Raw genomic sequence first — 23,356 nt, forward strand, 5'->3', positions numbered from 1 at the left:
GTGATTTTTTATCAATAGCACAACCTACTAGCTAAACACTGGCTGTAGACACACGTAGGATTCCGTCGATCAACCGTCTGTCCAAGCCGTTTGGTCATTTAGCCAGCAGGGTTGATGACAGTGGAGAACTTTCTCCCGCCGATGGTGCTGTTTGATTGGGAAAGTGAATCGTATCGATTTTACACCGTTTATAGCAATGTTCGAAGAAATGATGCAATATCGCTTCCTTATGAATTTACTCGCCGGCCTGCGTAATACCTGTTGTTACGTTAAAGAGACAGTGGTTCCTTTTATGGAATACTTCCCTTAAAGGTCTTCAATACTTCCCGATTCCTGATGGGTCCTGTTAAGGGCATTAAGCGTTTTTATACTTTTATGTTTATTTGGACATGCGAAACACAACTATTTGGTTGGAGCAAAAAATAATAATCCATTGATAAAACGTACACCATTGTACATTACCATTGCGCAACAACCATGTGTCGGCCTCTAGCAAACAAACCAGCCTCTTAAAATCCCATAACCACCAAAACCTTGTTTCTTTTTGCGAATCTAACGACGCTGCCAGTATTTTACAGCAGATGGAGGCTCGTAGAAAACATCAACATAATAAAAAGTAAAACAATGCCCAACCGTACCACGGCACGCCGGAAGGTGAACGGTTCATAAAAATGTCACAGTCACACGAACGTGACAACCTTCGCGTTTCGCTCATCCATCGTTTGTCAGCGCCCGGTGCGAGAACATCTTCTTTCGCATGTTGGTTGCCTTACGTGTTTGCTGCAATACACACGGTATCGGTGCTGATCGGTCGCTCGACAAAAAAAAACCAACAACCAACAACCGGCTCAGCTAATAAGACAGCTCTAAGTAGACGGTCCTGGGTTGGGGAAGACTGAGCCGGGCGAAGAAGCAGGCCTGCAGGCAACGAGGGGTACTATTGCGATAATCATGTCCTAGGCCGCGAATATCACCTCCGATCGGAACGATTCGATCAATCGATCTGGATCATCTCGTTAAATCTTCACCAGATCGTGCACGAACTGCACCTCGAGGAATCTTTCACTCCACTACTTACCCACAAACCCTTGCCTGGAGGTGAATAAAAAAAAGGGCATAACGTAGTGGAGAACACGAGCACAAACGGCGTGGAATCATCACCGGGAGCTTGGTTTGGATCCGATTGGTGAGCAACTTTTTTGTTGTGTTGCTGGTTTTTTTTTCTCGCGTCCCCTGTTTTAAGCACTATAAAACAAAACAAAAGACAAAAAGTGACAGCAAGCGACGAACCTTCAAACACTCGGTGCAGAAACTATGTACGGAGTGGATCAACTCTCTCACACCCCGTTGATCACTAAATCTAAATTGCACGAAAATGTCAATTGTGTCTGCAAGGAATTGTTTCACACTTGTTCTTCCGCCCGGCCAACCATTTTGTGGTCCCGCATCACCGGGAGGTTTCTGTCTTATGCTACCGTGGCACTGTTTTTTTATGGCAACAGCAACACAACAACAACAACAAAAACATCCTTCAAATCGAACTGATTTGCTGTGAAGTTTGTCACGACACTTTGGCTGATGGTTGGTTCGTTAGTGCGGTTTTGCCACCAGCTGGAGCTCGGTCGTAGGTTTGCTCTCGTGTTCTTTCCGCTCGCAACAAGAACTTACGTCTTACCGTGAAGAGTTATGTCAACAAACGGTGCAGTGCTACTGCTACGTTAGAGACAAAAACGCAAAAAAACAAGGAAAAACGATTTCGAACGTGAGCTTTGAAGGACATTGGTGAAGCGTTGAACGTTATTACGTTATGTTTATGAGTGCGGTTGAAAGTAACGTTTTTGTTTACATTTGCCGTTAAACGAACGCTTATGGGTTCTGGGTCAAAATGCTTAAATGGAGCATTGAATTTTGTTTTTCTTTTAAAATAGTTACAAAAAATACCGATCGCTCTGGCTTCGTTTCAATACATAAGCCTATCATCGTTTAATGGCGATTTGTTGCTTCGTTTTACTCTGTTCGATTTTCTCTCGTCATAATACGCTAGCTAACCTAGAAAATGGTTAAATGAAATTAATACACCTTAAACATCATCTTTTTCCTCCATACCGCCCTCAAACTTCATCTCCCTCAACCACATTCCTTCATAATCCGACAAAGTACCGCACCGATAATGCTCGCACCGCGTGCGCGCGTTGTTTAATTTCCTACCGGCGTGTTCCAGGGCCGCACTTTTAATTCGCAGCATCATTATTTTATCGTTTTAAAACGAAAAGCACTTTTCAATTAACACCGACGGGGCGCATTTTTTGTGTCTTCTTTCCGTTTCGTTATACATTCGTGTTTCCATTCTTACGATTCTTACGATCGGTTTTGTGTCTTTTTCTCTTCTCTTTCACAGGTAAGCTTTTATGAGCAAGCGTGATTTCGTGGGTCAAAACCGTGCAGACACAAGAATGAACGAAACGTAAACTGGCCTCCGCGCTTCATCTCACAACGTCCGCTAGAGCACAACGTACTATCGTCCCACACGCATGAGCAACATAACCGTACCGAGCCGCAAATTTCGTTCTTAAGCGAAGCGGGAGCGTTTAACCGTTTAAATGCGTTCCAATGCTTAGGTAAATGTGCTCGCGGGGAACAGGCCGTTAGGTTGGGCACACCCCAACAATCGGAAATCGACACGGCCAAACCGGCAATACTGGCCGGTACGATTCGGGCAAGTGCTGGTTTCAGATTTCCTTTCGGCAAATTATCCAACCCATGTGTGCGAGTGTATGATCGCTGCGATCGGTGCCATCGGTCTGTTCTAAGCTTCGATAATCCTCTATCCTCTAATTCATCCCCCGACACCGGTATGCTCAGGGACAGGGGAAGGCAAATGCTCAACCCCAGCCCCACTTGCCTACAGTGCTCTCCGCTCGATCTCCAATCACTCGTAGCGCATAAAATCCTCCAACAGATAAAATAAAATCCATCGCCGGCGCTAAGTAGCGGTACTCTTTACCCTTTACCCGGGGCTGAAGAGCCGAAGCGGGTGAGGTCACTCTATCGGCAACATATCGCAAAGCTACATTCGCGAGCTAGCGAAACAACAACACACAAAAAAAACCTGCCACACGCCACCGGGATATCACCTCGCTTCAATAAAAAAGAGAAATTTATCTTGCTCGTAAAGAGGAGAAAATTTAATTAAAACCCACCCTTCTAATGCACGTGCCAAACCCGGGCGCGGGGAGCTGTGTTGACTGCTGCGACGCACCCAGTTCCCACCGTTCCGCACTGGGATGGGAACTAAATTTAGATGCAATTAAAATTGTCAACGGTCTTCCTTCTTTTTGTTGATGTTTGCTGTTGCGCCGTATGCTTGCGTACCGAAAGTGCGTCGTACGACTCGGTCGTCGGATAGGATACAGGTAGGAAGACATGTTCTCTGCGATCGTTGCACCGCATGTACCGACCGTTGGCGCACTTGATGCGGAAATGTTTGCCGGTGCTGCCACCAGGCACCAGGCAGCAGTTTGGTACCGAACCGGTTCGGGAAGCTACGGATGTGTGCTTATGCATCAGTGTGCTTCCTTTTTGACCACGGGTGTACACGCCTAGTACATGTTTCTATTGCAATGTGGAGGTACATTGATCGATTGCAGGTTCATCTGTGTTGAATATGTTCTAATTAGCTAATGTCATCTGGTTGTTGTCTTTGTTAAAAATGGTACCTGTCGTTGATATGCTAATTATATTTCATTTTATGTGTTGCTACATTAAGTGGTGTTTTAGTTCACTTCGTTACAGAAGGAGCATTCGGTTCGTTTTTTTCTTTTATTGTGCTTTGTTTTTGTCTCAGTTGCCATTGGGTTTCAACATTTTTTTGCAATTTTTATTCCTCCAGCGACAAAGTGCTAATTTTTCATCTATTGCAACTCTCATTCTCTTCTTGCGAAAACATTTTTCACACGGTGAACAAAATTACGACACAATATTTCGATAGCATTGTGCAAAAACATTTCAATCAATGCTCCTACGATGGGTATGTTTTGCAAAATGCCTAGAACAAACATTTTATGGTCATGCAAATTGTTTTTTTTTTGTTTTTTTTGGTATGATGATCGGTTTAACGAAAAAAAAATCAATCGCATGTTTATTTTTTGTGCGATTGATAGCTTCCGTTGCTTTTCACCTGCAGAAGAACACACTTTCATTAGAATTTGTTGCGAATTTTCACCGGAGCGAGGTAATAAAAACATATTTTCACACCTTCTAAATCCGTCCGATCATTGAACTTCAGCCTGAACGGGTTGCTGAAAGTTGGATGAACTTTCGATTTTTCGCCCCGAAACTCTGAAAAAATGACAGCTCCAAAGTGATGCTGGTGGTGCAAAAGATTGAATGAACAGCGAAAAAAAAACCACCCCACATCTTCCCGGCAGTGATTTTTCCTTCGAAACATGGCGTTTTATTGCACAAAATTGGGCTCCCATTGTTGAATCTGCGAAAAAATGTTCTTCTTGGCTCTCCCTTCCAATTCTTCCTCCACCATTTTTTTTCTCTTTATCGAAGGGCAATGGAATCGTAGCTTAGAAAAGAAATTTCACACTTCGCTCATCCGCAGAATGAGGCGCGAATGAGGCTCAGGCTAGAATGACCGGGCAATTTGTCCGCCAGCTTGTGGTCAGTGACCGAAGTCGTCCGGGCGGCGCGTATTGAGCCACTCACACCGGTCATCCACTCGATCCCGTTTTGATCCCGTTTGATAGGAAAGGAAAGCGGCACTGCTCTGCTTACAAACGGCCCAAACGGAAATTGATCGATCGAAAGTGATACCACGCTGCCCGGTCTCGATCACATGTAGAAAGGCGTGTATAGACGAGCTTACTGCGGTGGAAAATCGCGCTCAATTAATCTTTCCATTTCATTCGGCACGAGTGAAAAGTGAAGATTGTGATTTTTGTTGCTGGTTCGGTGTGGCTGGGTGGCACAACAGTGGAGATGAAATGTGTTCGAACTTTGATAAAGCCAAGAACGCGTTCTGCCCGCGGTAAGAATTGGATAATGTAGCGCCAGAAAGGCATTCTCATCGCGTTCATCGCGCTAATGGAATAGGATTCGATACTGCTTCGTTTTTGTTCGCTTAAAAGCATGAACAACTAAGTAGTCCTGGAGTATTGCTTCTTTTGTACAACAGTGGTATGGGCAACTCTTTAAAAATGGAGACTTGCAAAAAAAACGATCACTGGAAGAGTTGTTTCCCTGACGCGGCAGCTAACGGGACAGTTATAAACCTTTAATGGAATTTAAAAAATAGATTCCAACCACCAATCAATGTACTATTTTCTTTTCCGTATAACAAAATGTCTTGCAGGAAACTATCATCAACAACTCGATTCAAAAGTATTCACAAAACACCCAGCTCAGAAGCTTGAAAGTTCGCTTCATCTTCATCATTAAGATGGCAAATCATACCATCATTCGCATCCTCAATGCGAATGATGCTCATTTAATTGGTACTCAGGGTGGAATTTCGACCCATTCCCGTCCCCTTTGCCCGTGCATGGAAAGCAAGCGTGCGGCTTAATTTAAATATGACACCGGTATCGTTTCAACTGGATCAGCAAAACGCTAACACCACCGACAGGTTGATGGGTGTCGGAAAGTTATATAACTTCCTTCATCGCCTGGCTGGACCTGTGCGTCCCGGTTGGGTCGTGCCTGGTCGTCGCAATTTATCTTTCGGTGCCCAATAAATCAGACTTAAATTTACGGCACCGTCGTAGTTAACGGAATTTTATGGACTCTCGAGTGCTAACCCGCGTGGTTTCCCCTAGCTGGATTTTTTTTTTTCGTCTTTGCCACTCCAGGTGAATAAAACTTCGGTGGTCCGGTGAAATCTTCTGCTTGGGCTTGTCTGTTTCGGATGACTTCATTTTATCTTGATTTCGTCGATCGTCCTTTAGGCAATGGTTATCCTGAATATGGCAGCTTTCAAAAAGCTTTCTCCAAAAGGACCCAATACGTGTTGGAAAGTTGTATTTTAAATTTCTTTAAAATCTTTCTGTTATCAATATGAAAATTTTAATCACTACAAAATTATTAATGTGATTATAATATGCATTTTCCAATAAAATTTAAGGATACTGGAACGGTCCTGTCGTGTGGAGACCAGTGTCGCTACCAATACAACACCGAACCTCCCCAACCAGCGGTGCTAGAATGAGTAAAAATACAAATTTCCATTACCAATATCGCGATTTGGTAGTTTCGATATCTTTGATATATTCCTCATTTGCTAGGGAACATAGTCGTCATCTGGTGAACATCAGCCATCAGCTCCACGTTAAGAACAACACTGAACTTGGATGTTTTTTTTTTTAATCTAAAAGCATGGAAATTTTGGTGTTTGTGTTGTATTTTTTTTTATGAATGCACAATATTACAGTAAAATTAGTTAAACAATTTTTCATAACCATAAATTATGCAACATTCAATTATATTTCTCCTATAAATTGTTCTCATATAAATTCACCCCGGCACGAAACAAACATTCATCATCGGCCGCTTTTTATAGCTTAGGAGGGATAAGTTTGACCATTTGAACTCAACCCTTAACCATTTTGCCAATAATACCGTCATCGACAATTTTTCAACACCATCGAAGGCTGTGGTTTGTATAACCACAGTCATTTTTGGTTCGATTTCCAACGTTCTGACTCGATATAACGTTCTGAAGATTAATAACTCGGTGATAAACATAGAATGGGAATCCTTGTTTGCGAATGGAAACCGATTACCCGTGGCAAAAAAATGGAAATATTTCAAACACTTATAAAAAATCTCTTTTCCCCTTTCACCGTTCCTTCTTCTAACCCGACCCTCTGGTTTTGTTTATCATTATTCCCGGCTTGAATGCAATTATTGTTCCGCCGGTTACGAGTTTTTTGGCGGGTATCGGATTGCGTTACCTCCAAACAACCAACCACAACCTTCCCACCTTCAAGGTATTCTGATTTTTTTATGTACTCCGGTATCTCCTTGCCGCGTTTCTTCGAACGACGATCAATTTGTTCCGTAACCGCCCGTGTTCCATCGCAAAACGCCTTTAAATTTTGTTGACCTCCCCAAACGCAGGACGCAACATTTCACCGACATTTCAATACACCAACACAAAGCTTGCCTACCAAATATGTTTCCTTTTCTCTCAATTCTTCCAGCATTTGCAGAAAGCAAATTGAATTCCAACACTCGGTGTTGTGCTTCGAATGGGGCCTTTTTCCCCTTTGCGCTTTCGGGTGCATCCTTACTGTCCACGACTCTCTGACAGTATTCCGATCCCCACTGGCACATAACAATAGGGTTCACGTTCACGACACGGTGAAGGAACGTTTAGTCCTGCCCAGCATGCTGGAAGGCATCCGCGAATAAGATAATGATGAGTCGTCGTTTGTCGTTTGCATTCTTATTTCTTTATTTTTCGTTTGCGGTGAGGCCAATTTTAGCGTTTGTGCCAAAAAAAAACACACACAGCTTCGAACTTCTTTTTTCGGGGTGTGGTTCTGATTTTTTTGCCTGTGTGCCATCGCCATGTTTTGGCGTAGTGGAAATTTTCAATGTGTCATTTTTATTGAACAATCGTTAATTTAAGCTTTGAAAAATGAATGACAAAAAAAAGGCTGGATATGAAATAAACATTACTCTTAACGGTGGTCCAATGTTTTGGATGGAACCCTTCCAAACAGGGCGCAATAATGTCCGGGGTGATATTTTGACCACATAATTGATGAACCGTCAACATTTTTTATTTCGTTTTCACATTAATTTATTATTAATAACGGAACCCGCAAACAAGTGAGTGTTTTGAAATTTAAATATTTGTTCAAAAAATAAACAATCACCATTCCTGGCCATATCACGTTGCGTTGGAATTGGGAGTTGTTTCTGCTCTACCCCACCGGGCTGCCATAACCGTCTCCAGTTTCCTTCTACTCCGTGGCGGTTAAAAATGGGAGGTAGCTGTATTGACATGCATTCCACGTTCTAGCCACCAAGCCAACGCAAGACGATCCATTCTGCCCTGGAAAGTAGTCCATCTCCGATACGAGCGCACAAAACACGCCACGTCCATACCGATCTTCTCCCGAATGCGGCCGCCCGGTCCGCACATAACCGATTAGGAATGCGTATTTACGACGTGAATTCTGTCTTGCAGCACCAGAAGGCTCTAACCAGAAGTATGGGAGAGGGAGAAAAAAGGCAACGTTTAGCCTCCGCCTGCTGCCTCCATGGCCGTTTGCTTCGCGCCTAGATGAATGCCACCAGATTATGCGCTCGAAACCTGTTGCGCAAGCGTCGCTTTCCCATTGGGAAATGGCTTGGCGTATGAAGTACCTCGGTGGAACACTCTGGGAAGGGAGCCAGATGTTTGACGTTCGCTATACATCTTGAAGCTTACCCCGAAAAACCGGTACAGTGGAACACAAAAACATACAGTGCAGCACTACTTCCCCGAGGTCGTCAGCGAGCGTGGAGCACAGTGGACAGTCTTCTGGAGAGGATCTTCCAAGGTGTCCGTAGCTAACTGAGCTTTAAATTGAATTCACCTGCCCTTGAGGGGGTTGATTTATTTTATTCCTATGTTGCACAACAAACATGCACACACACACGAACGAGCTCGAGAACATGCCATGTTTCCGACTGTTGGAGCATTTATCTGCACCCAGTGGCGGCTAGTATCTTCCCTGGGAGTTCCAATGCATTCCAATCGGGAATGGTATCCATCCACCAAACCCGGAACCAAACAAGATAGCCAGCGTCGGACCCTCCCAACATTCAAAGCCTATCGAAACCTTCATCGAAGGTAAGGTTTTTCATTTACATTCTCAACGCCGTTCTTTGCTACTCTCCATTCCAAATGGAAAATTGATTTTCTTGATTTTTGTCTCCTATCGCTGGCTACCCATCAACCGTTTGACCGGTTTACGATTGGTTTGGCCCTATGCCGTCGACCTGTTCCTTCCGCTTCCTTTGGAGTCCCTCCTTCGTGATGCGCTTTGGCTTTGACCAGCAACATGGAGGATCTGGAAGATACTTTCGTTGATGTAATAGCGGTAAATGCGCGTGAAGATTTTGGAACTCCCTGCAAGACCAAATCTTCCGCAAGCATGGCAAACGCTACAACAATCTGGAAGGTGGTTTAATGCTCGGATGTACCCACATTGTTTTTACCCATAGCTGGACATCAGTTTTATCCACCGTCTGGTCAGTCCCAACCAACAACTCCGGATGTTTGTTGATGTGGTCTTGTTTGGTGTGGATGTTTTCTATCTGCTTTCCCGTTTCCCATGTACAACATCATCTAGACTAGTGTCTAGCGCCTGTATGTGTGTGTGTGTGTGTGTGTGTAACGGTGAAGTTCCGAACCGCTCCATCTTTATCTGAGCATTTTTTCCTCTCGAAACCTTCTTATATTGGGTCGGAAAAAAGGGAAGATCCCCGTGCACGATCTTCTGGCCGTATCTTGCGGCTTTTTATGCGCACGGTCACCTGATGCTGACAGGTTTGGCTACATTTTTCCGTCACCGACTCCACCGGACGGCATCTTCCATTCACCGGTGGCGGAACCCCGGAACCCAGTGTTCCGGGATACCGTTGGGGAAGATGTTTGCGCTGCAGATGCTGGATCTTCTTCCCGCCGTTCCACTGAACCGATGCTTAGGTGCTGATAAGCGTTGTTGTTGGAGCTATCTTCCAGCCTTGCTCGTACGGTTTCTACATCCTATTTTTCCCCCCACACCAAGATCAATACGATGGGTTTGAACTCTCGACGACCAAAAGACATATTCCGGTTTTGTTTGTTACGGCCCGCCCCTCGGACAAAGCGCCGTCAACTTTGGAGCTCTTCCAAAATGCAAGCCCAACACACTACTGGTTTCAACCTATACCGGCTCTTGTCGGCAAGAGGACAAACCTGTGCGCACAAAAACCCTCAATTATGCAATCACACCCCAGTGTACCAATGATTGTGAACCGCTCAATTCGGAGAGTTTGTTGACTTCCGTCGTCACGGTTTCTGGACGCCGCAAGACATTTTGCTCGCGAGATGGGTGCGTGATTTGTTTCGAGTGTCCGCGCGTACGTACGCAACGCATGAACCTTGCAATTAAAGTGAACCATTGCTGGGGCCATTTCCAACGCTTTTCAACGATGGCCGAACGATTAGTACCCTTCTCGGGAGGTTCGGTACCTGTCACAAGCTTTGCTCGAACGAAGTATTATGCAAAAGACACCACAGCTTCACAGGGTAGTGTCAACAGGCGGGAAGATTTCTGCCACTCGGATGTTTAAGCGTGACAAATAAATATCAAACACGGTATCATCTTTTTACCCCCCTCACTGAGCGGCATGAAACCAAGGGCCATTACGGGCAAAAGAGTGCCCAACCCATCCCCAACAGCACTTACATTCGTTAATGGCCACTTGTCGGCCGAAAAGACGTTTCAGTTGGTTTCTTTCAATTTGTACCATGTTGGGCGAACCGCCGTTTTTGTGGTGTTCTTTTCCTGGGTGTGGTTTTTTGGGAGGCTGAAATTTGAATAATCCCCAAATCATTCGGCACTGTACAAAAAGCAGATGCCATTTTGGCCGGGAATCCCGTGACATGGATGGAAATTAAAATAATTACCAATTGCCCCACGGCGGGGGTCACTTTCACGATTACACCTGATATTACAACGCAAGCAATGCACGGAGCAGCAAATTGGCAACGATCGTTTCGGTCTCCAGCGCATTTTTCGGGGTACCATTGAAACGCTAACAAATCGTCCTGGCGGTTAAATTTCATAAGAGACGTGTGTTTTTTGGGTACTACACCCAGCATTACATTTGTTGCACCTTTTTGAACTGTGTCCTTTGGTTCCGTTTTCGACTGTTTTATATAAATAAAGCTTTTCTGAGCTTGAATCGTGTCCAGCTTTATTGGGGGACAAAATGATAGATGCTTCACTGAATCGGCATCAATTAGTACTGTTAATTATTTTTTCTTTAATTATTAAATTGGGTACTCTTTGTTCCGTGCATGAGCGCTTTTATGGCTCCACCGAATAACAAATAAGTACAACGAGAGGTAGCATAAATCATTCGCCCGAGTGAATAAAAATCCTTCAGCCCTTCTTCTTTCGATGCTTCTCATCTGTTTTGCCCCAAAATCCACTAGACCCGGTGTCGCAACACATGACGTGCCGAAAACAATAAACATAAATTGCACAAAACGGTGCGTGATATTTGTGGATGCGCTGGAAGGGATTTTATGTTTGTACAAAACGACAGCAATTGGTATTTTTCTTTTCTACCCGGGAGATGATTTTATTCCTTTTACATCGGGTATTTTGCAGGGTTTGCTTTAAACTGTGGTTTTAATTGTGACATAAGGTGTATGGAGAAAAAACGCCAGCAGGAAATTGGGACGAGGACACTAAAAACCTTTCTTCACAATAAAATTGAAGAATATTAACGGCTACACGTTTTAAAGGAAATTCATATTTTCTTCATATTAATTCATATTAATTGCCCTTCCTTTTGAAATTCTCATTATACAAAATATAAGCTCAAGATTGTACTACGGATTATTTACCTACTTTATGGGATTCTTTGCCAAAATTTAATTTATACCAACTGTAAGTAATTTCAAAACATTTTCACAACACTTCAGAACAATCTTTTTACGAGAAAGCCAATTTTTACAATTAAAGAACAGTCAGTTTGCTTGATCTTTATTTGCGACACAATTCTCACTTAATCAACGTATTTTTTCTCTTTTGTCATACGAATCATTTTTTTTAAAAAGTTGGATACTTTACTTTTTACTTTGGATACTTTCCTTTTTAGTTTTCTAATGATGACGAAAACAGTTTCATCGGGATTGATCAGCGCATAAAATATAAAACTCGTAGTTGGGACATACTTTCGAGTACAATTTCAATTTCATCATTAGTGGCGGCTTGTATTGCATATTTGTAGACGTAAGCATAGTATAAACCACGCATTAAAACTGTGCTGAGCTAATAATTACAGCCATTACCCAGAAAATGCGATTTACTGTACTCGCAAACCGACATAAAACCAGCCAAATTATATTTCAGAATCATCAAAACGAGAATACAACGGCCAAATGCCATGTACACCAAGAATGAATACTAAAAGAAATGTAAAGAATCAAAATCACGCAAACCAAAGGGAAAATGCACCAAATGACACTATAATTGTAATCCTAACGCAAGCCGAAGATGAAAGATAACGATCATCGTCGCTGTTGGCGGAGTTGATGCTCAAAGTGTTACATTGTATTAAGTACTGCAATTTTTGTCTTCTTGCTTCTTGGAAAGCCTCCATTTCTCCTCTACTCACAAGCGTCTTTGGTTGGCACTGGAATTCAGGGCAGCTTGTCAATTGTGCAGAGATTTCCTGTGTCTGTTAAAAACAAAACCACAAAAAAACACACCATAATAATAAGGATTCGACATCCCGCATCGCATCGCAACAATTGGAGCCCTCGATCGTGTTCTTGATGGTGCTTCCTTCTTCAATTTTGGTGCAGCCGGCGTTGCATTTAAAATGCATACTTTGTTGTACCATTGTGAGGGCCCGGTTCATGTTCGTGTTTATTTATTCTGGCATCAGTCGGGAAGTGTTTTGGAGCTTTGGCTGCTTCCTTCAATCCCGAACGTCGTGGGAGATCTCGCACTGGATCGTCTTCACTTCGTGGAGCCGTCGGCCGAACGCTGTCGAATTAACCTGACGACCTTTTCATCGGACTAAACGTGGCTGGTTGTTGAAAATTTCTTTCAATACAAAAAAATACCCCAAACCCAACGAATCAATAACCATTGGACGTACTCGAGACGCCTCGGGGGTAAATCTTGACTTCTTCCATTGGCATACCGATCCCTCGGTCCACAGACACGGAAGAATGGTTTCACCGAATGCGGCGAATTCAAAATCCCGTTACGGTTAGGCGGTGGCCGTACAGCCGACGGTAGCAACGATCGCCACGCCGCCCATTCACGAGGTCCGCGTTTTGCCGCACGAAACGTTCACGAGACGCAGCCCGCAAGCGTGGCGGCGGTAGCGCAGTGGCAGTGGCAAATGACACTCCAATTTATGCAAATTGCCATCTCGCCATCGATCGCGGACGATGCAGCGATGCTCGCGGGAAAACAATCATCCGCAACGGCGACCATCAAATCGCGAAGCAGGATGGCGCATCCCAACACCTCACCAACCCATCCTATCCCTCCCCCCATACCCGCACCAGGGCAAGGACAACGGGACAAGAGTTTGGGAAGCAAAAACCCGCCACCACCAATTTGCGACCGGCCGGTTTGAAATCAACCGATGGATCAACTTGTTTGGTTGGTATGGCGTTTCGCTCGTTCCTACCTGTATGCTGCCTGACTTGTGGTAGGGCAGAAAAGGCTACGAAACTCCATGTGAGAATCGGACACAAAATCAACCGCGTAAAATGTGTCCTTCCTGATAGTTGCGCGGGCTACTAGGCAAGATACCGCAGGGATGAGACGCTAGGTGGCTGTTGCCTGGTTGCCTGAAAAGGTGAAGAAAATTATGCGCAAGCATAACTCTCTCGCGTGGCCATCGTTGGCTGATGCGAGGCGATAAATTTGCGTTCACGCGTGCGATCGCAATACACACAATCTCGGGATCAAAGCGAAAGCGCACAAACTTCCCGAACCGAAGCGAATTTTTCTTTCTGGCAAAACAAAAATATTACCATCCCGAACAGTTGTTAGTGGGTTTTTTTTAGGAAATATTCCGGTGTGTCCGGTGGTTGAAATTGTGGCTATCGTGAAGAAACGACATTTCCAGTTCGGAGTTATATTAGTATCAATTTATTTTTAATAAAATTTTCGGAAGCATTTAAGCGACACTGAAGTTCACTAAGATACTTATCGTTGAAAGAGACCTTAAGTTATCTTGTCCTGGAATGCAGAACTATGTTCTGGTCTCCAATAATGATCCAGAGTAGTGAAACCATATAATTTATTGAGTCTTAGAAATCTGGCTATAAAGTGAAATTGTTATGAACTCGGATATATATTTGTCTTAGAATACATTTTGTTTCGAAGAATTTGATAGTTGCTGAGTTGTCTTTGATGTATCTTTTGATGTATGTAGTTTTTTATAACCAAGTATTTTTTTAACATACCTCAAAAATAATCCTATCCTTCTCAAACTTTAGTTTTGCTCCTCAGTTGAGACTTATTATCATCTTAATCATTTTCATATAAATTGTTGCTAACACAATTATTCAAAGAAATTTTCACATTACAAACATTAGTTTTTTGTTATTCTATTTAAACAAATACATTTTAACCAACACAATTCCAAGCACTCCATTTCAACTACTATCTGTCCTACAACCATTTGTCACCCGTGATCCTCGTACCGATCACACTTCAAGCCTCCTCCCAAAGCGATGACCGCTTTATTGGACCATTTATCCCAGCAACCTGCAACGTTTACTGCCGATGTGTTCCATCTGAGCATGTCCGTGCCCTTTCAGTGACCGACAACTGCCAGTGCAGAAGGCCAACCGATCGGGATCGAATCGATCGATCATTCCGTGGCGACACAAATCATGGCGGCTCTTCGGAATGGCCGAGACAACGCCCATCTGTACGCATTTTTTGCCACCGTTGCGGCCATTATCATCTCCACTCCATGCTGCGGCTTCATGCGTGCACGTATAAGCAAGAGATGCCCGCGCACATAAAGAGGGTTGAAAATGTCACCAACTGCGTACCTACATGCGTAGCACAAAACAAGTAGCACTAAGAGCAGACCACATAAAAAAAACACACCGAAAAAAATTAAACCCCAACGCAATGCCAACATGTTGTTACGCGCCAAATTAATCACCTTTCCCGCTGTTTGGTGCAAAAGAGTGCAAAAAAAGGCGACCAAGACTTTTGTCCTGGTCACAACTTTACCGAGCCGTTTGTAATCGGCTTGCGGAGTTCAAGCTTCGTGCGGAGTGTTCGATGAACAAAAAGGTTTCCGCAGGAGAAGCTCTGCACGTCACAGGGATCAATCGAAACCAATAACTTATAGTGGGTCAGATTATAAGTCACCTGGGAGCACTTGTTGCTGTCCAACGGTTGGCAACGTTGCCTCGGATCAATCGAATCGAATATTCCTTTCCCAACCCCAAACCGGAGGGGCTTGGAACCGGATCGGACAATTTTTCTTTCACGTCTGCTCGCTTTCTTGCATTGCCAGTGTGGTTAAGTGATTAAAATTAAGTGACGGTAATTAATTATAAGATTCAATAGATCCGCTCTCACATCCTTCCCGATTTGGCAGCAGGTTTCCCCAGGTGCACCGGTTCCGTACGGAGAAATGAAAACAATTGACAATCCTTTTGAGGCTTTTGCTCGGGGGTACAACATTAGCAAACGCTTTCCTACATTAACTATAGGGGAAAACAGTTAAACACCTGTAGAATAATAAATAAGTTCACCCAAAGCAGCCATAAATAATGCATCTTATCAAGAACAACCATTAAACTTTTAATGCTACCAATCCGAGCATTAACAATCGTAACGTTTTCCCATCGTCAATTTTGTTTGTGTCGCGTTCTTGGGGCTGACTCCTTAAAACGAGAAGGAAAGAAACAACAATTAATTAGCATTAACTACTTGGTAGCAGAATAAATGCGCCTTTCGAAGCTATCCGTTGTACTGCTTGCTAGTAACTTATTCAGATGCGTCGGCGAGGCGGAAAGAGATTGCGAAGTTATTACCATTCGAATTATAATAATTTCACCTTGCAGCTATTTTGTGATTCTATAACCGCCTCTTATCCTATGATGATCTTGTCCGTTAGACAAACACCGATATATCGGTGCACGTTTACGATAAGCGTACATAAACACTGATAAATCTGCTGACACTTGCACTTGCTGCTGGCACAATTTCCACCCCCAGAGCTACTGAATTGAGCCACAATTAAACCAACGCCCATTAATCAAACCCCACTAGAACGGGCATCGTTTTCATCATAGAATTTTCCTACCAACAGCTTTCGCAAGGCGTTGCTGCTCATTTGCACATACCTTCACCCATTCGCCCGAAGTACATGCCGCACTCATTCCAAACACCATCGCTCGAATGCAATCTTACTCCCCTTACGCGTTTTATAGATTGTTTGCATTTTTAATTTAATTAACATCTTCACCCAAACAGCTTTTGCAAACGGTGGTGGTACGCAACGAACCAACCAACAACAACCACTTTATGTCTTTCGGTCGGGAATTGGTTGCGAACCCTTTTACGGACCGGGGCCAGATTTTCCCTAAAACTCCCACGCTAACACAAGATCGTCGCTATTAAACAGTACTCGAAGGGCGCCTTTGAATCCATTCATGGCATTCATTCAAACGCTCGACGCAAGGTTGTTGTTACTTGGTGGAGAATTACACCTTGTAGTCAACGGCCAAACAATAACAATGTTGCGCCAGTTGCCTCCGGGGGTGGTGCGCCGGAGATGGCAGTAGCAATGAGGTTCAAGAATTCAAGTCGACAAAATGCGCAAGATGGGGTTAAGCGATGAGGTGGTTCAGCATCGTAAAGGGAATTTTATTTTACCGGCTGCAACCAGCAGCCCTTTCGCTGTTGAATGAGTCTCACACGCACTGGAAAGAAAGGCGCGAAGAAGAAGGGATACATGAATGTGATAGGACCGCTTGGTTGTAATTTATGTACACTTTAACTATTCTGCTCACGCCTCCGGTGGTAATCACTCTTTCAATCCAATCTGACCATTTGTCTATTTGCTGCCCCGCCAACCATAGACGATTCCGAACGCTTCGCTTCTCCGTTTACCAGCGCGATGTTGGGTTGCGGGGTGGAAGGTGATTAGGACAGACGGCAACTAAACACAACAAACACCGCACGGCCCTTGGGGAACTGGAACACTACCAGCGCTAGAAAATGTTACTACTGTTGCTTAACTGTTGTTTTTGATGTCTTCCCCTATTTTTCGTCGGGTTCGTCGCTTCACTCCCGAAAAGGTGACCTGATGAGTCGTTTGTTTTATTTGCCAGCCAGAACAATCAACACAGAAGCTTAAAACAAACATAGTGCTACCACCGCAACCGTGTGAGAAATGGCCGCGCGAGAGAGCTTAACCCTACACGTGCATGGTGCACGGGACGTTATTCATGCGGCAAAGTGCATTCCTTTCAGCTCGAACAAAAATATGATGAATCGTTTCCACTCGCAACGGTATCCGATATCGGGACAGAAGCAGGTTAATAACAGAGACATTGTGAAGGAGAACCGTTTCGAAAATAAAAAAAAAGTGCATTGCACCGGGAAACCTTTTTGAGGAGTATATTTTGAAAAGATGCATTAAACTCGTTGGCCACCATTCTTCATTCGCTGCTCCGTGCGCTCGGGGCGACTCACGAATTAACTGGTAAACTGTCAGCATAATTCTTTACCGATCAGGTTTACCGAAACTGGCCGTGCCCTCTGGCATGTGGGTCAACGTGAGCAAAGACGCACAGAGCATGAGATGTAGGTTTATACTTACCGTGCCCATGCGCAATGGCATCCCTTCATGACCCTGCGAAGGACACTTGTCCATTTTGAGGTAGATTACTCTTCTTACCATTTTTTTTTATCATACCGCTACGACGTTCTTGCCCTGTTCTGCTCGGTTGTAGGTCATCGATGATGCTATATTTACGGTTCGCCGTCAGCGGAGCAGTTCATCCCAAAAGGTAGAGGTAAAAATCAGACGAGTGGAAAGACGAGTTATGGACGTAAAGCCCAAAAAGGGTGCCGAACCGTTTCATTCCTTTTGCGAGCAGGAATGTGACTTGCTTGCACCGGCACCGAGCTTACTATCGAGCCGTTCGGAACATACCAGCGAAGGTGATAATATACAACTGCAATGTTAAAGCCCTTCGCTTTAACTCTTGTCGACCTTCTTTTAATAAGACTAAAAGTGTTATAAGCCTATTCGAGCTATACTTTGATGAATTTTACTCGACTTTCCAAACGATTCACGCGATGTTTCTTACTACAATTTTTATTGTCCTGAAAAGACAAACTGACTGGAAAAAAGAGTTTTTACTTGCTTAATGACGCATTGTGCAAAAAAAAATGCAACAAACAAACATTATCATCAATAGCTATCGCAACGCGAACCATCACTTTGAAGTACCTTTCTTCAATATTTGGCCAGCATGCGAATGGAACAGAAAATCCATTTTCGGCAAAACACTGGCTCGCTCATAACTTATAACGCCAATAAATGACATTCCACAGCCAAATAAAGCGTTTTCGGATAAGTGTTGCTGCATTGCTGTAAATTCATCTCACAGTACCATACCGCAACCCCCCGCCCTCAGGCAACTGCCCTCAGTGCCGTGCAACTCATGTGTCCATTAAGTCTTCTTCTTCGCCCCGGATCGGCACGGATGGACGTTTATGATGTTTTCATTTCTCCCGGCCAGGGCATAACATACACATTACCCTTCTCCTTCAATTATGGATGTTAACTGTCTTGTTTTTGGTGAATATTTTTATTCTCCATATTGAGGAAGGCTTTGAGGCTGGCTTTAGCTATTGCAGTATCCTTATCTTTCACCCTGTGTGCACCGCTCACGGGACGTTTGCCGCCACTCCCATCGGTCTCGTTGTCAGTGGGGAAATTTATTGCAACTGCGGCTTGTTTATGGTTAACGTAATTAATTTGCATTCTTTGGACATTTTCTTATCCGTCGTGTTTTGCTGTTCTTTCTCGTTCACAGCGATGGCAGCGAAGGTGGTTCGTGCTGTACGACGACGGGGAGCTCACTTATTCGGTGGATGAACATGTAAGTATAAACGCATTATCGATGGATTGAGTTATGGTGAGATTTTACTTAATAAAAATACTTGAAAAGAATATTACAATAGCGATACGTGAGATAGTAAAAATAAAAACTTTATCTCACTTACTACGTACATTTAATGTTAAGACTAAAATCGAAAAAAAATCAAACTATCTTCAAGTAAATCAACTTCATCATTCTGCGTCTTACAGGTCTTCCATGCATTTTAAGGGTATTAAATGTTGTCGGCTTGTATGGCAATCGAAATGATGCTAAATACCTCCAGAAAATTGAAGAAAAAATCAGCATTAAGCATTAAATCTCGATTTCAACAACAGAAACTACCAAAAAAAACCCCTATGTCAAACATGCTCATGCCAACGGAAACTTTATCCCAGCCGGTGTGAAGGTGACTTCACAATGGTCAATTAGCACTACCGAAGGTGGCTAAAGTCCGGATCATATCCCATGTCCTCGCCTCGCGCATGCTCGCTACATTTTACGAGCCATGTTAAACCTCTCCAGAAAAGGAACACGATCGGAACATTTCAGGCATTAATAATAATAAGCTTGAGGAATTATTTTCCTGCTCCAGCTTTTCTTTTTGTCTCTCAGTGCTCAAACACGTGCTTAAGAACAGCCGTTGTAATTTTTTGTTTTTATGGTCACACATACTTTTGCGATTCGCGAAAAAAGAGAGAAAGAGAGAAAAAACATAAACTAAAGCTCCCATTAAGAACGCATAATGATGGGTCCCAACCAAGGGAGCTAAGGGAAAGGTGTGTGAAAATTAAACAAAATATGCTCACGTTTCGATTCGCGTTCGCGTCAGGTTCACATAAAGTTCGTAATTGAATGGCATGTCTTTTTCACCCTTCGGTAATGAACGCAATATTGGCAATGGGTTTTTGTGTTATTTAAATTTTTACATTCCCGTAACGTCAAACATTGAGTTTTGGTTGATTTGCCAATTAAACCTTTCCGAATGCTACCATAAATGGTTTATTCGCAAAATCTTTATCCTACACAAGAATTAATTACAACTTTTTACCAAATGATTTTGAAATTGCATTAAGCTTCCTAGTTTTTTTTATCAGAGAGTTATTTTAATACCATTACCAGCAGGAGATGTCACGGATCACTGTTTAAATATGTTAGCGATGCAAAAAAACAAACAAATCTGCATTCTTTACAGTACGCTTCAGACAGAGTAACACGCAAATATTTTAATCGACCTGCTCAAGATTAGAATCACATGTCAGCTCGTCTTACATTTGCCTCCCGGGTGCACAAAAAGGCACTGAAGGTTATGTTACGTCCGTCTGGAAATGAGAATGATGCTTGAAATATTTTAAAATGTTTGCTTTTCTTGGTAAATTCTGAAGGTAAAATATTTTGTCAGATTTCTGGAATTAATCCGTCTATCCTTTGCCATGTCTGTCGTCTTTAAAGATGAAACTAACGATTTTTTTACGATTGGTTAATGGAATATTGCTGTGGAAACGTCTAGCAGATTGCTTTAGGATATTAATCTTACTCAAGGATGATTCTCCGGCCAGAGCCAATAAACTACTCCGGGGCTCATTTTCCGAGATTTTTTTTTTGCTGTACTGCTAACATTCGTATTGGACAATCCTTTTTGGATAACCTTCAAATATCCCGACCCATCATAATCCTTGAGATTCAACACTATGAAAAAAATCTTATTATACCCATGCAATCGAATGCATCCAATGCTGAGACTGTAGCATAGCAAAGAAAACTGATCCCAACCAATTTTATTCGTAAAAAAGAAACTCAATGCAACACCGCATAGCACCGCCTGATATCAGCCAACAAAGCTCGTAAAGAAATAAAAGAGACACCCCATAAAATGTGCAGATAAAATGGATACTACTATCGCATCGCTCCATCCTGCCGTTGGGCGGTGTGATGCTTCTTAATAAAATCTCTCCACAGGTGGCATACCGCGCGAAAGGTTAGCGCCTTGTCCGGGGCCGGGTCCCCCATTGCCACTTCACTGCCCGGGACCCCAGTTTGTTGGCCTCCAAAAACTGCACTCAGCAAACATAAGCAACCAAAGTGCCTGAAGGAACCCCTACCGAAAACCTTCCCCGAAACCAAGGGGAATATAAATATTTTCCCAAAATGGATTGATGCAATCCTGTGCGATCCCTCCGAATGTAATCTTTGTTGTTGTTGGTTTTTTTTTTTCATTGATTTGCAGGGACTCATGCAATTTATAATACCCTCACTGGATGGAGATTTTCTGTAAACTAATTTAACGGTTTTATTGATGCAATTTAGCAGCACACAGCGATGGAACCCTGCGTGAAACCATCGTGTGTTATTGTTTTCCGGCATATTTGTGTCTGCATCGCACGGTATCGATCGTCTGAAATTATGGTACGATCGGGACAAAAAACAAGATTGAGAGATCTTCAGCCAGTGAATGTTAATTAAGTTTGATTTTGGTGCTTATTTGCAGATAAATATGTGTTACGCCATTGCATTTGGATACTTTGCGGTGCTTTATTGATCACATTCGTGTGGCCAAAGATGTGCAACAACTTGCATCTTATTTATCACATTGCAGTACATCTCATGGTATTATGTCATGCTTTTCGTTCCAATACACGGAAGGTGGTGTATCGAATCTTATCTGCACCAGCTCTCCTTAGCAACGAGTTGGCGAATATGTTTTTATAAAAGTAATCCCTATCAGCTACAATTCGAAATTCGAAATCCTTGTTGTATTGATATGTAGGTTAATAAGGTTAGGTTTAATGTGATTAATAAGGTAGAAAAGTTTGAAAGTAGAAGTTTAATTAACTTCAAATTCTGTTTGCTGTAGGTCTGAGATCTGTTAGGAAATATCTATGTCAAATTGTCACTGATCGTCAAATTGTCACTGATCAAACTAATGTCATGCTTTTCTCCCTCCCAAAACAGCCCGAAACGATTCCACAGGCCATAATCGACATGACGAAGGTCCTGGAGGTGACCACAGCCGACAACATCACCAGCCACCCGCACTCGATCGCCATCACCGCACCGGATCGTGTAACCTTCGTGAAGGGTACCTGCCCGGAGGAGTCGAAATGGTGGTTCAACGTGCTGGTAGCCTTTCCCAAATCCAAGGTACGTAAATGCATCACTGCCCGATTTCCATTCCTTTCATCAATCAACCCATGTACGCGTGTAATTGCATATGATCGATATGCTTTCTTTCTTTATTCCTTTCATTTTTTTGTGTTGGCCATTCTATACCTCACAAAAAAGTTACCCAAAAAAACATGCGAAACTTCAACATATCCCGCTCACTACTCACTGTGGCACTGTTTCACATCTTTGCAGGGTCGTCACAAGCGGAATGCAACGTTCCCCGGCGGACAGGCGACCACGATTCTGCAGGCTCAAAGTAAGTAGATTGTTCTTTTCGCTTCATTCCGCTTTCGGTTTGCGTTGTGGAGATTCCTTTCCTTTTTGCAAAAAAGCAGCAAGACTTTCCCCACGCACGTTGTGGGTGGTTGCGGGTCGGTGGATGACACAGGTTGTAAACCTTTTTTGTTTTTTTGTTTTCGGATTCACCACCCGTACCGAGACGGTCAGTGAAGCGTCGAATCCGCGTTGTTAAATCAATCATTCTTACGTTTCACGGGTGCGAAAATTGATTCCCCCGGCTTTGGGTGAAGGGATGGATGAACGAATCCCGTTACATGACGATTGGTTCCGTCATGGAGGGCCCCTTGGTACTGACCAGAAGCTAGTGCGCAGAATGCGAGTCGGTAAAAAGCCCGCACACCTATTCTGCAAAAGCACCGCTAATATGGCGTGAAGTTACAATGTGTTCCATTTGCCGTACGAATGTGTGGATGAACGCTTGGGGAGAGGCATACAGGCGTTTTTTTCACTCCCGCCACCTGATACCACACAAAACCTCGATCGGAAAGTATCTTGTTCTTTTACTTTCAGGAAAAAAAAAGATTTCTTTTATTCAAGATCTTTTTCTAAAGATTTATTTCCATTGCTGAAAGGCCGCATTTGGTATCAGTTCTTTCGTAACTTTTGTTAGTTTTTTTTAGAAATGGGTTGGGAGGTTACTGCTGGACTTTCTTCCATTTCCCTTCGGGCTTCCGGCGTTCCGGGGTAATGCCTATGGGGGGTGAATTGAAGTGATGACGATGATGATGTTTGGGACCGGGCCGCCAACTGTGCTCTTTTTCGTTTTATTTATCATTCCCAACTCATTGATTCGTGGTCCTCTTCCGGGATGTGACGGGACTCCCTCCACAGCGTGATCTTTTCTTCGATCCTCAACACTCACACACACACACACACGAAGACCACACGCTCGTTCTGAAGAATTTCTGCCTCTTTAAAGGCCGCTTTCCAAGCCGCCAACCTAAATCCCAAGTGTCCAATTCAATGCTTCTTCCACTGACGGGATGAACCCCTAGATGCATCTCA

At 43.4% G+C, this 23,356-nt stretch overlaps 1 protein-coding gene across 1 annotated transcript in view; it reads left to right on the forward strand.

Annotated features, from left to right (window-relative positions):
* The window catches only part of LOC128715355 (protein outspread), a 177,943-nt gene that overhangs the window by 108,129 nt on the left and 46,458 nt on the right, over nucleotides 1–23,356 (forward strand). Inside the window, exons 3-5 of the mRNA XM_053810238.1 lie at nucleotides 18,824–18,889; nucleotides 21,839–22,027; nucleotides 22,244–22,307. Coding sequence (XP_053666213.1) covers nucleotides 18,824–18,889; nucleotides 21,839–22,027; nucleotides 22,244–22,307 — 319 coding nt within the window. The remainder of the gene's footprint in view (nucleotides 1–18,823; nucleotides 18,890–21,838; nucleotides 22,028–22,243; nucleotides 22,308–23,356) is intronic.

Source organism: Anopheles marshallii, chromosome 3 (assembly GCF_943734725.1).
Source record: "Anopheles marshallii chromosome 3, idAnoMarsDA_429_01, whole genome shotgun sequence".
NCBI classification, from domain to species: Eukaryota; Metazoa; Arthropoda; class Insecta; order Diptera; family Culicidae; genus Anopheles; species Anopheles marshallii.